General features: G+C 40.5%; 1 protein-coding gene across 6 annotated transcripts; it reads left to right on the top strand.

The window, feature by feature from the left end:
- Window positions 1-179: 179 nt before the first annotated feature.
- On the top strand, window positions 180-13,693 carry zfand4 (zinc finger, AN1-type domain 4). 6 transcript variants are annotated; one of them, XM_068327860.1, is made up of 11 exons: window positions 180-276; window positions 2,009-2,320; window positions 3,505-3,580; window positions 4,234-4,301; window positions 4,598-4,784; window positions 5,075-5,225; window positions 5,478-6,662; window positions 8,674-8,725; window positions 9,064-9,103; window positions 9,312-9,386; window positions 11,943-12,059. In XM_068327860.1, exons 2-10 carry the CDS (start codon window positions 2,053-2,055, stop codon window positions 9,337-9,339), a joined length of 2,055 nt encoding a protein of 684 aa, XP_068183961.1. In that variant the 5' UTR covers window positions 180-276; window positions 2,009-2,052; the 3' UTR covers window positions 9,340-9,386; window positions 11,943-12,059. The 6 variants fall into 6 exon arrangements, 5 of the variants coding, with proteins under 5 accessions (XP_068183961.1, XP_068183958.1, XP_068183960.1 ...); XR_011037371.1 differs by lacking the exons at window positions 9,064-9,103; window positions 9,312-9,386 and adding an exon at window positions 9,155-9,310 and having other exon boundaries at window positions 11,943-12,054; XM_068327857.1 differs by lacking the exons at window positions 9,064-9,103; window positions 9,312-9,386 and adding an exon at window positions 12,786-13,693 and having other exon boundaries at window positions 11,943-12,060.
- The last annotated feature ends 403 nt before the right edge of the window (window positions 13,694-14,096 follow it).

Genomic DNA, 14,096 nt, shown 5'->3' with positions numbered 1-14,096 from the left:
ACATATAAGACTGGAATTCTCTCAAAACATGAAACATGTCACTGTTCTGGATGAAACTCGGCGATGATCTGAACACCGGCGTGTCAATTAGACGCTTCTGCCACTGAGAGCCCTTGTTGTTCCGCCCATCTGTCCATCCGTAACGCTAATTGGTTCCCTCGCCTGTCAATCTACTTGCTAACAAAGGTGTCGTTCAGACGTCTTTGACAGGTATAACGATGTCGCCTACAAGGGGGTTGACGGCGCTCGACAGCTGTGGACGCTCCAGCTTCTCTTGTAAGTAGTTTATAAGAGCTAAATGTGATGAAAAGCCTGTCTAGATTTGACCGAATGTAATTTTCGGTGTAGCTAACTTTACAGCAGACGGGACAGGACTGAAGCTAATGACCATAGCCTTGTAGCTTGTTTCTGTGGAAGAGAAAGGTGGCCATTGTTTGAGTTGTTGGCTAACATGGCAACGACGGCTAATGTTAGCAGCGTCGGCTAGACGGGCTTTTCTCCGGAAGACACTGGTGAGCAGGTTTAACGATAAAACACGAACCTTAAGCAAAGGTTCGATGTGTATTATAAATACGGGGAAGTATAATGATCCGTATCGGTTTATTTCTACTGATGTTGGCTGTTGCGATTGTATTGTGATGCTTTCTATCCCAGTATATCTCAGTGGGAAGCTAACATTAGCTAACCTTGCAATAAGTTAATTTGTTTTTAATTAGCCTGCTATTAACGTGATGGAGCGGACAATTGCAGTTTCTTATACGTTTAAACAAAGCCAAAAATATTTTGTACAGCGTATCTCCAATAAGGTGACAAAATAAGCATTTTCTTTACAGAATAACCTGTTATGATGATCTTTCAGTCTTGGAATGGGTAACGTTCCTATATAATAAAGGCCTGGTATACTAACACAAGCAGCAAGACACTTTATTTTCAGTGTATAAATCTAATCTGTGAGCATTGATGGTTATTCCTGTACAAGTTTGGAATAATAGCAGCATTTGAAAGATTTATACGGTTCTTTTAAATTACATGGTGCTCGATATCTTCCAGTACCGTGGCAAAATGAAGTGAGTACAGAATATGAGATTTTCTTTGTCTGTCTAATAAATGGTCAACCTTACAGGTCACAAAACACATTTGTAATATTGTTAAGCTAATGTATTTTCAATCTTGGGTTGAAAATGATAATTTAATTGTTTGTGGTAATCATTTTTATATATGATATTAAAAGTAATGACTTAAGTGTTTTTGAAAATAAAAATCCTATCTGGCTCCACTAGAAACCCCAGGAAAGTAGAAGATCATCTTAGCTGGTCATTTCTGTCTCTGGTAATAGACATGACCTGGTATGTATGACATAGCATTATTCTAATGTTAAATTCATCCGAACCTGCCTGTGATGCAGAATAAATAATGTAAGGTGTTAGTGAGTCAAGTGACACAAGGTGACATAAGTGTTTGAGGCAGGTGCACAACATATCATGCCACAGATGGGGTTATCTAACATGCCTTGTGTTCTTAAATCTTGGCTTCTTAATGCTGTGTTGAATGTTTAATGAGAGATGCTAGTATCTACTTCCACTGATGAATGCATGTTCTCAGTTTGTAATGTAATTCAAGCACAAACATTTTTACAAATAATTAGAACTTACAGTACATAAGACTATACGTCGTCAGTGGTGAATCCTATTCGTAGAAACAACCGTTCTCTAAACAGATTTTGTTGCCACGTTTCAAAATGTCATACAAATAAGTGGCTGCACACATGGATTGTGTGAAAAGCTCTTCACAAGGCTTCATTCAAGTTGTGGAGTGGTTATCAGAGGTTAGCTTTGAGTGCCGTGTGAATGCTGAGATGATTTGCAAGTGTTAATTGGCTATCACAAATTAAACTGTTATGAGCAGACACTGAATGTTTATGGCACTGCATCGAGATGTTGCAGTGGTTCAAGTAATCAAGCCATCTAGTCAGTTCTGTTAATGAAAGTGTCTTTTTTCCTATCTACAGATGTTGTCACCCTGCATTATGTGTGACTGTCATGAAGCCAGTGAATGCCCGTCCCTCTCTCCCTCATCCTGGGCCAGCCCTCCTCATTTAACCATCCATCCCTGAAGTCTCTTTCACAACTTGCCAAGATGACAGACAGAAAAGAGCCACCCTTCTTTAATGACGACAGTGTGGGAGCTTTTCAGTATAAGCTTCCTTTCTATGACATTATAGAGCTCTTCATAGAGACCCTGACCGGAACCTGTTTTGAGCTGCGTGTGTTGCCCTTTGAGGCTGTCATTTCAGTCAAGGCAAAGATCCAGAGACTGGAAGGTACAGAGTTTACTACTGTGTAATTTACATGTTTTAATAGGCTGTTAGAGAGCAATTGCCGTATTTTAGAAAGATAATACACTGATTGAGTCTGACAGCCTCATAATTTGATGGACTTGGATGTAATTGGTAAAGAGTACTGCATACATAAATTGTGCTTTTGGCTATCCACACAATATCTCCTGCACTTTTGTCTTAGATCATAGCTGCCTATCATGCTTAATATCATTCAGTTAGAGAAATAGATGCAAACATTTTCTTGTTCTTCTTCATACGAAATGGAGCAAATGAGTGCACTTTGCTGAAACTTACAGGAAATGTATGGAGGGAGGAACACGTTAAAAATTGTGGAAAAGTGTGTTTTGCGTGCAGTCACCTCATAATATCATTACCAGATTATATCTGAGGACTCGCCTGTTTACTCTCCCAAATGAGGCACTGCAGAAATTGGCATCACAAAATCTGGATTTGAATTAGTGATTTCGGATTAGTCTGCGTGGATTGTTGGGACTTTTTAAATGTTAAGTGTTCATTACAAACTGATTTTTACTGTCCCCTAAATGTCCTTTTGTAGATCACCATGAGCTTCTATAACTTTTGTGTTTGCTGCTGTATTTTGGTCAGGAACCCTGCATGTTCTTTATGTGTGAGGTGTGTCATCCAGGCTTGTGTGAGCGTACCGCTCTACAATAAAAAAGATTAGCTCGCCTCCCACACCAGCTCAGCAAGATCACTTAGTGTGAACTCAGAGAGTTTTGTAATGAGGCATACACTCCATCTCCTTCCAAGGGGTAGCTAAAGAGAGCCTTTGTTAGGTTTTCAGGCTTTCATTCTGGTGCTTATTTTCAACAGTAGTGATTACAGCATATGAATCAATCAACCAGTTACGTGTGCTTGATGGTTTTCTGTTTGGCTGCAGGATAAATTGACTTCATTCTGTGGTAACAGCGTAGCACAGCAACTAAAACTGTATTATTTTAGTGTCCAGTCAATCTGTCGTCTGCTCTTTTTCTTCAGCTCCATAGTTCTGCCTTTAGGGGGCAGACAAGAATCATCTGTGGTGCTGTATAGCTGCCTCTGTTGGAAGTTTTCACATCTTGCCTCTGTCAGATTAGTGAACTTTGAAATGCGAGTAGACTCATCTGAACTTCGGTTGTTCTCTCTCCTACCTTCTCATTGTGAAGGTATCCCTGTTGCCCAGCAACACCTTATCTGGAACAATATGGAGCTGGATGACGAACATTGTCTGCATGACTATGGGTAAATCTATTTCTCTTTCTGTCATTCAGTAAAAATCCCCTAGTTTTGGTAGACTATTTACTAGAATATAATGGATATATAAATCTGAAAACATGCTTTCTACATTTATAATCATTTTCATGTGCACTTTAAAAGTCTTCACTGACTTTATTTTAATTTATCTTGTAAATGGGTCACGTGTAGTATTGGACGAGAAGATAAACATGCTGGTCGTATTTGGAGAGTGTTCCCCTGGGCTTTATGAGATGCTGACCTCACCCTTCAGTCGTCTGCTGGATACAGATGGTTTTTATTGTTATGAATACTTGTCCACATGAACTGCCTCTGGTTGGAACTTGTTATGCTCGCATCTGACATTGTAGCAGGCTTTTAAATATTGTGCAGAAGCAGATTGGAAGAATAAGTAACAAAGCTTCTATTCATATTAAACAGTTTTACACAGAAGTCCATCAGGATATCATTAGAATTCCAGAAGTGCCATCTACTTCAGACCACAGTATGACCATCAGCCTCAGAATTTAAGTGTTTAACCCCCAATGTAAGGACGTCACTTGCAGTTTTCCCCGCTCCTGTAGCATTAGAATTACATGCACAAGGTAATTGGTTACACTAATTTGTTTGCCCATTTTGATGATCATTTTATTTGTTTGTAGCATTGCAGGAGGCTGCACTTTGAAACTGGTCTTGGCAATGAGGGGAGGCCCCATTAACACCAGGAGAGGTGAGGAAGAGACCAAAGACCTGTACACTCACATGATAGCTAGACCAGTGTAGCTTTATGTAAAAATCAAACTACAGTATTTTCCCCACTATAAGGCACACCTGAAAGTCTTTAATCTTTTAAAAAACGACAGTGCTCTTTATAATCCAGTGCGCCTTATATGTGAAAACGTTTTAAAATAAGCCATTCATTGAAGGTGCGCCTTATAGTGTGGAAAATAATGTAATAATTTCCATTACAATTACATCATTGAAGTAATTCTGTAGACTTCATAACCACGTTTTGTCTTTTGTTAGTAACCATGGAGGATCCTATTAAGGATGTGACAGACCTGATGGACAGCACCAAGGAGGAGGGTTGGGAAAAAGCTCTGTCCAACAAGCAGGTCACATTCGTGGTGTATCGCGAGGGTGACCAGCTAAACTTCTTTAGAGTGGTCGACAGGGGAAATGGAAACCTGACCCCGCAGTCTGAATCTTTGAGGTTAGAATGTTTTATCACGCTGTTGTTGTTTTTTTAAGGCTTTTTAATGACATAAATATGTTTTCATCATGGATCTAAAAGGAACCAGCGTTTGTTCAGTGAACCTTTAGTTCACTGAACAAACTGTGGAACGGAGCACTCAACAGTGATTCAATAGGCGTTTGTGGTCTTTGCAGCTGTTTTAATACCCACTCTGGTGAGAAATGTTGCAATCTAGGGCCACTGAGAATACTGCTGTTTAGCTGATGGCTTTGTTAGGTCACTAATATGAAGAGTGTTTTGTTTTCCAGTGCCGAATCGATGCGCAATGTATGTGCAGAGGAGGAGGAGGAGGATGGAGAGAGTTACACAGCTGCACAGCAGAGCCGTGAGAACTCCATCACTATGAACAAAATGAAGCTACTCAAAGCCAAGATGGAGGACATGAACCTCAATAAGAAGGTTGGAATTTTCTGCATCACAGAATCTTGGTTATCATAAGTGCTACCCAGCAAACACTTAGCATACTGCAGTTTTACTTCACCGCTTAATAATTTGCATGTGTTTATAAGAGGATGGAGTTTTTCATTGCAGACAAGTAGCAGCTCCACAAGGCTTACATCCACATAATGAATTTATGCAAGTAGCTTTAATCACGTAAAGAGATAACCATTATATATAAATTTGAGAGGATCATCTGTCTCTGTCTTCCAGCCTAAGAAGTCGGCAAAGATAAAACCACGGCCCCCCATCAGCCCACATCCCTTCAGCAGCTCTCTTGGATCTTCCAGCACACGACACCATCAGCGCCTCTTTCGTTCCCTCTACCACGTCAATCAGCCTCGGCAGTCGAGCGCACAACTACCTCCAATCACAGACTGTAAATCCTCATCCTCTGCTGCTGCGACATCTGCACACATGTCCATCCATAGACGACCTCCTCCATCTTTCTCCTCACCCTCTTGTTATGTTCTCCAGGAAGAGGAGCCATGGGAGACATGCCCACCTTTTGCAAATATCAGACCACCGCCTAAAGTGTCCCGATTGGACATTGGTGGCACCAGGTTGATGAGAGACTGTATTTACCCTCAACTCCCTCCGCTGTGTATCAGAGGTGCCCCTGATGCCACCTTTGACCCAGCTGAGCCTAAAGCCGAGGCAGTTGGCTTTGGTATGTTAGATGAAGCTGCTGGGCTGGTGGTGTCGACGCAACCTGCCGCTCCGTTTGGTGAACTGTCAGAGCCTTTGAGTCTGGATGTGTCCACTCAGCCGGAGGGTGGAGGTCCTCTGCCACTTGAAATCGGGGCTCAGCACCAGATCCCACTCTCCTCTTCCCCGCTGAGCTCCTGGACACTTGAAACAAGCGATACTCTCACCAGCAGAGCCGATCGGACACTAATTGGCACATCCTTTCATATCAGCTCGCCTCCGATGCCCGCTTGTGCCTCACCTTCCATTTCTAACAGCTGTTTACAACCCAGCCTTCATGCACAAGCCTCAGCACAAGCAAAGCACGGAAACACATCCCTTCACCCCTCCGCCACCTCACCAGCTCATCCACCACACATTTGTGGTGTTGAAGTGGAGTCGCCTGGCAAGATGCCAGACTTTATGTCTAAGAGGGACGGCATCACTAAGATGGCCAGCGAAGCCTTTAAAGAGCCCGTGGGATCCCTGAACAACTCTGACCTCTTGGCCTCTCTCTCCACAAGGGCACCGGGTAGCGGCAAGGGCAGCCTTGGCAACAGTCTGGGGCTTGCATTGGCATTGGCTCCTGCCATTGCCTTAGAGCAAGGCAGCTTTGGCAGCAGGTTACCTTCGAGTTCAACCAACAGACTCCTTCAGAAGGATCTCATCAGACAATTGTCACCATTGCATCGAGCAGCAGCCTCTTATGTGGTGAGCACAGACTGGTGTCTGATTTGGCTGTATTGTCCAGGCTATTTGTTTTGAAGCATTTATCTTCATTTTCTATTTGTTGTTTAAAGTGGGTGCTTCAAATAGTCAATATTAACTCTTTGATAGACCTCTGTCTAAGCTTTTACCAAACTACAAATGCAGCAGATACTTAAAGGTAGAGGTGAGCGATCTTAGACATCACCCGTTTTTGTTGTAGCTGTCACAGCATTACCTTCAATAGGACAGTCACCAAGTTCCTCAACATTACACAGCTTAGATTAATCACTTACACTCTTTTCCTTTCGTAATACTGGAGTCACAGTATTTCCATAGCTGTACATTTTGTATGTATGTAAGTATGTGAGAGAGAAGTTATGCCGTGGCAAAATAATTCAAATCAAACTGATCATCATGCAGAGATGTCAGCATATTATGATGGGCCACAATATGGACTGGTAACAGTCTCAGCATGCCTTAGAGCACAGTAGATGATGTAATGGAAAAGTAAATGCTCCTGCTTCTCTGCTGATAGCCTTAAGGCTGAGCAGTTGGAATTAACTCATACATGATCCAGTACACAAAAGGACCAGTTAATGGTTTTCCATTATATATTGATCATATTGTTTCGCACATCACAACCCTGCCTTGTAATTTGTGTGTGTGTGTGTGTGTGTGTGTGTGTGTGTGTGTGTGTGTGTGTGTGTGTGTGTGTGTGTGTGTGTGTGTGTGTGTGTGTGTGTGTGTATATGTATATGTATATATATGGAGATTAGTTTGTAATTACCAATAATGAAGGTAGATGGATGAAATACAAAAACAATATTTTCGTTTATCTGTTAGTTATTTTCTATTTTTGTGTGAAGAAAATCAATTTTATACATTTAATCTTTTATAATCCACAGTGTATACCTTTTCTCTGCAGGGTTCCTAGAAAAGAGGATGGACATGTTGTTAATACTAACCTGTGATAGTGACCTGTTAATATACAGTGGTACCTCTACCTACGAAATTAATTGGTTCTGGAAGACATTTCGTAAGTAGAAAATTTTGTAAGTAGAGACGCGTTTTCCATGCAAATGCCCTAATCCGTTCCAAGACCCCCAAAATTCAGACATAAATGTTTTATAAAGCATAAAAATGCATCAAAACATGTAACAAATACATGTTACGATTAGATTATTACAAAATAAATTAGAGTTTTGCATAATGTAAAAAAGAAAGAATAGACCAAAGAATAAAAACGAGGGTTATTTACCTTTTAACTGCAGTCCTCATTGTTTTTTGCCCTCTCTGGTTCATGCGCTCTTGCCTCACCATGCCGAACAGCAGAGTGAATTCCAGTCCTCCTTTTGAACTTCTCCAACCACCCACGCGATGCCTTACACTCCTTAAACTTCCTTTTGTTTTAATAACGTGGCGATTGTAGATGCGTTACAGCCATATTCTTTGGCGAGATAAACCAAACACATCCCTTTTTAATGCTATTTTCTCTTGCTTTGTTTGTACGGACAAAAAATTCTTTTCTTCGTCACTTTCTTGGGGTCCATAGTGAATACCCTAAAAGTTAATGTATTTACATAAAACCATCAGAACACCTCATGGGTCGAGGGCTGAATGATGAGGACGCTGCAAAGACACCTATCTAGCTACACACAGAGCACAGAGGTCCCTCTTAGCCAATGGGATGCCAGGATGCTAGGTAATAGCCAATGGCAGAGCAGCTATAAAAATGTTGCGTTCAGGAACCTTTGGGAGCTGCTAGTAGCAGCCTATACTGTATTTTTACCTTTCGTAACTCGAAATTTCTTTCGTAACTAGAGGCAATATTTTCTTGTTGAGGTGTTTCGTAAGTAGAAAATTTAGTATATAGAGACATTCGTAAGTAGAGGTACCACTGTATTATTAGGTGATATTTTAAAGTATTTTACAGCTGCTTAAAAATAATCAAGAGATAAATCATTGAAATAGTTTTGATTGGCTCTAAAATGATTTCATGTTGCTTTTTTCTCAGTCCCCAAACACATCCTCTGCTGGGGGAGTCATGTCTTCATTCGGAAGAATCGGTAAGGGACACTTTATTTTCACAAGGCACTCGTATGAAGAAGTGTCTGTCTTTACAGCCACCTGTTGTATTTTCAGGATGCTATTATGGACTCAGCGGGGAACACTCATGGTTCCAAGTTGCTGTTTTTGAAAGCAGCAGTCACACACACACACAGGCTTGTTTTTCCTACGTGAGAGGCTTCATTGCCTGTGCTATGAGTGCTGCAACGAAGCTCCGCAAGGGTTTTAAATATTCATTATTTCTACGAGTGCAGAGACGGCACACACATCAGAAGCCCTACACACAAGAACGCTCACTTATTTATGCCAGAAACTGATATGCTTACTCTATTCACAGAGAATACGGATGAAAATGCCTTGATCAATATGCCCGAGTCGTGAGTCAAGTTTCTTCATTTTCCTTTTTCCATTTTCTGTTTGTTCATCAGTGTTTCCCAGAGGCTGAGAATTTATTGTTGATGACCACAGAATCAGCCATAAATGGCACGAAACAACCCCAATTGACAAGCCCTCAAGATGACTTCTGTTCACCTCTGCTTTGTTGTCATTTAGCATTGTTGCTGCTAATCTTTTTCTTATCCTCAGTAAGTGGAAAAAACTATCAGCCATCTGATTAAGATTCACCCCAGAACTGGCCTGTGTTCCATCCTCAGAGTTAAGGTCAGGATTAAAATCAGGCCAGTAATTTCCTTGTAATGCCGCTGACAAATTAAAACACATATTTTATCAAAAAAGATTAATCTACTCCACTGGCCTGATGTTTCCCTCTATTTATTTTTTTTAAATACAGTATTTCCCAGAGGTTTCCTGGAAGGATTCTTGTTAATACCATTACAAGCAAACTGGAAACACCTTTCAGTTGAATAAATCTCAAATAAGATTCTAAATTAATACTAAACTGAAATTGAGCTCCTCTGAAGAAAATCTTTTTTCTCTGTGAAATATTTCAACAGCAATTATTTCAAGCAAATTACTTGGAACACACTGACCAGGAGAATAAATTAGTTCTTTTGTTCCTGGAAACCTGCGCTGTTCCAGCTACACCTGACATGAACAAAAATCTGATTGTGCACAGTTAAAATATTGAAACGTTTTCCACCGTCATCTGCATCTGAGCTGTGGAGGAACACAAAACAATATTCCAAGCATTTCCTGGGAAGGTATCGACACTGATTCGTGAAACGAGCTGAGATACACCAAAAAACCTTTTTGTCTCTTTCCACTGTTTGTCCACTACTGCAGAACATGAACATATCACATCATCTTATAAAGGAACAAACATTAGGTAATTGGTACAACCCTAATTCACGACAATGAAATTGTAACTGTAGTCTGGTACACAAGAAAATTTGAAATGTATAGAAGTAGATTCAAAATTATGACAAGTGTAGTGATCCTAATTGCAATGGCTAAAGAATACTTGATGTCCCGTCTTTTTAAAAGGAAATCTACATTAGTGACAGCTGTCTGCAGCGTTTGAAGAACAGCGGCGTCAAAATTTTAATTTGTGACCGTATTGTTTGAAAGCACAGCAAGCTTGAAATTAATTGTCAAGAGAAACAAAAAGCTGGGATTAAAACAACGTGAATGTGCCAGTTTGCATACTGTGGTTTTTAAGAGATTATTTTTTGTGGCAGGTTTTTCCTGTGGGCATCGGTGACAGCCTTTAAACTGACATGATAGGGAAACCCTCCCTTCATGCTCATAGAAAGTGCAATTTAAAAGATCATTTTTCGTTTGTTTGTTTTTTGCATTTTAAAGTGTACTTTCTGCACCCCTCTGAGAGCCAACGCAAACATACACATTTATTAGTTGTTTAGAGAGAGGGGAAGGGGGTAAATGTGACTTACTATTAGCAGTAGGGCTCACCCAGAGATGGATGCTCATGTTTGGATGAAAGACAGACGTGCAGCTCTGCGTCCGCAGCCTTCAGTTGTTGATAGAAGTTGGATTCTAACTGAAGTAGCAGAATCACCATGGTGCAACTTCAAACTGTTTGACGAATGCCCCAAACCGGTCTAAAGCCACTGTTTGAAATGAGATCTTTAATGTAAGATATTCCTGATCTCTGCCAGCTGCTCCTGCACCATCAGAGGCAGGTCTTCTGCTGGTACTCACACACTTCAACACTTGCTGAAGTTGGTTTTGTTGGCTTTTAAAAGATTAAAATGTACTATGCAACCTTGCTGGCTAATGATATTTTTGCTGTCAGATGTCTTTTCATACCTGATGCTTGTTTCATGGTTTCTTAGTACATACCAGGCACACAGAGAGAGCATGTTAGCTCTATCTTTGTGGTAAAGACGCAGCTAAACAGTAAATGGCTGTCATTTTACTGTGTCGTCTTTGTCTTGCTGCTCACCTCTGCTACCCTTCCTGCTCAAAAACTCATTATTCAGTGGCATCAGAGTACAATGCAGTTGTCTGATTCTGAAGATATTATCAAAATCCTTCGCATGTCAGTCCATGTGCTTCACACAACTCTTGTTACCCATCACGCATAAAGGAAAAAGACAAACATGTAGGAGGCTCACATTGTCATACACTGACATTGTGATATTGTGAATGGGGCATAAGAGACAAATGATGATTATGTATGATTCATAGTCATGATGAGTTCAATAATTTGTTTAGTTTTGAATTTTAATTCATCTGTTGATTTCTACAACACCAACCTTGACAAGTCGGATGACATCCTGCTTGAGAGGCTGATAGAGATGATTTCATATAGAGGTGAAAAATGAAGATTCAGAGAAATGTGACTTAACGTTTAACAGCGTATTTCTTCTCTGGACAAAACTCCTTTGTGTGATTTCACTGCAGTAGTTTTGCCTTTAACAGCTTTTGAAAATGGTTGAGGTTTCATGTCTAGAAGGACTGACTAGAGAATAAAAGAATAAAAGTACAGTATAAAATTCTTCCCTTATACAGATCTTTGAAGAAGATCTTGTATCTTGAGCAAACGGAAGCCTGTGAAACGCTCAACAAGCGCAAAGTTAAGCAAAGGGCCTAGTAAGAAGACAGAAACAGTTGTTAAATGTTCTTTGAATTACAAGTCAGGCTGGGTGAAGCAGGAACGCGAATGAGAAGAGAGCCGAGGGACATGGTTTGACTAGGTGCAGATTAAACGGAGGCGCTGATACACACATTTCCACAACATGATCACCTGTGTCTCTCTGCTATCTTGAATGAAATTCTTCATGTTTCTCCACTCAGGCACTCCAACGTGCCACCTACCTCCTGTCAAGGCTCCCACAGGCCCCAAGAAGAAAAGCTTCAAGCACTGCTTCCTCTGTGGCAGGAAGACTGGCCTGGCCACCAGCTACGAGTGCAGGTACAGGTTTTCACCTGTGCTCTCACTCTCACTCGCTCTCTCTATCTCCCTGTCTCTCTCTATCTTTCTGTTTCTATCTCTTTCTGTCTCTTTCTCTCTCTGTCGTTGTCACTCCTCTGCTTGAAAGGCACATTTTAGTACAAAGTGCTCTTTTTATAATTCCACATTTTGTCTCAACCTTCTGTCTGGAGAGATTTCCATTTCTTGTTCCGTCACAAGTTATTAACATCATAAGAGCTTCTCTGTGCGACATCAGTGTGACTTCACCCTCGAGTCCAGTCCATCTGATGTAACAGTGTGTAACTCTAAGCTCCTTGAGGTGGAGATTGAGCTGTTTGTAAAAAAAAACACAACTGATGCCACTTGTGTCACATGGTAAACTTAAGCAATTATGACTCGTGCAATTTAGTCACGATTAGTGTGTTCAAACATAATAATTAGGGATTGAATAGTGCTGCTCTTTTTACTTATACACCAATGGGAAATGAAAGATTAAAGAATATGAAGAATCCATTAGGAGAACAGATCTGTGGACTTGAAATAAACTGCTTTAGCAAGTGATGTCTGCTGATGGAGACATACTCTATTATGAACACATTCTGTGTTTTGATCTGTGTGTTTTCCATATTTAAATAACCAATTATATATATATATATATATATATATATAAATTATTTAAATATTGTTATTAAATATACTGATTTCTGTTCATGTTTTTCTTTCAGGTGCGGTCACAACTTCTGTGCCACTCACCGCTACGCAGAGACTCACGACTGCACCTTCGACTACAAGAGTGCCGGACGGCAATTTCTGCAAGAGACCAACCCTCTAGTCAGTGCTCCCAAACTGCCTAAGATCTAAACCCTCGCTTCTCACCAAGGATGGCCGAGAGAACCAGGGGTTAAACGGACTTACAGATCTGACTTAGAAGCTCATTTCCAGCAGAATTGCTTCACACCATTGACAATGTGAACATGTTTATTAATTTACGTTACCTGTAACCATTGCCTACAAACAACGAGAACTATACCTGTATGTACCGTTGGTACTGACACAACGACATTGTTTTCATTTCCTCAGTATTTTGTTTTTAAATGGGACCGCTGTTGGAATTTCATTTCTTGTTCCAATGTGGTTCTGTTTTCACCCGCAGCTTTTAAGCAGGATCACATCAAGAGGAATTGGCAGATTTTTTTAGAACATTTTGGGGATCGGGGGTGTAACTTGGGCCAAGGAGGAATCAGTTTAAGTCTGCAAACGATATGCATACTTTTTTTTCCTTTGCAGAATGCGTGTGGGACTCTGAATCCATCCTCCCCCAGCCATGAATATACCGATTAAAAAGAGACAGCAATGTGACCTGGAACTATGTTTTAGCTTTCAGTCAGCCTTCATTGCGCTCATGTTGTGAGCTGAGAGCTACAAAGCCTGCTCCCCCAAACGTGGTACCTACAAACACCCCAAACGCATCAAAAAAAAAAAAAAGAGACAGGTACACACACACTGTAGGTACCACACCATACTAATAATGTGTTGTTGGTGATGAGAGGTGATGCTGATGCTTCAGGTATGCACAACCATGTTTTCACACAATTTTGATACCTTTGGAAAATCTATGGTGTAACATGTATCAGTTGGGGTTGCAGATTCATATAACAGAGTGAATTCATTTTCGACAAGTCTTTGACAGATGCACTTTAGACCTTTCATATTTATACACTAGACCTTTCTTGCTGTTGGAAGGGAAGAACACTGACTTTTGTGTTTGTCTCAATCTGCGTTCATGTAGGTTTCATCCAGATTTGTATTAAGCACTTCTATACTGCTTTACTCGGGCACATTCACACAATATCACTAATAACATATTTCATTCATATTTCTTAAAAGAGACCAGTGCAGCCACTTATCGTTGAAATATGTCATATTTATTAATGAATACTACTTATTTAAATTTAAGGATGGTTTTTAAATAGCAAGTATGCGCTGTGTGTAGGTGTGAGTGACAGCTGTAATCTGTAATCCTATCAAGTAAAGTG

This window comes from Antennarius striatus, chromosome 11 (assembly GCF_040054535.1).
Source record: "Antennarius striatus isolate MH-2024 chromosome 11, ASM4005453v1, whole genome shotgun sequence".
Lineage (NCBI taxonomy): Eukaryota > Metazoa > Chordata > Actinopteri > Lophiiformes > Antennariidae > Antennarius > Antennarius striatus.
The sequence above is the reverse complement of the archived record's forward strand: the minus strand, read 5'-3'. Positions and strand labels throughout refer to the sequence as shown.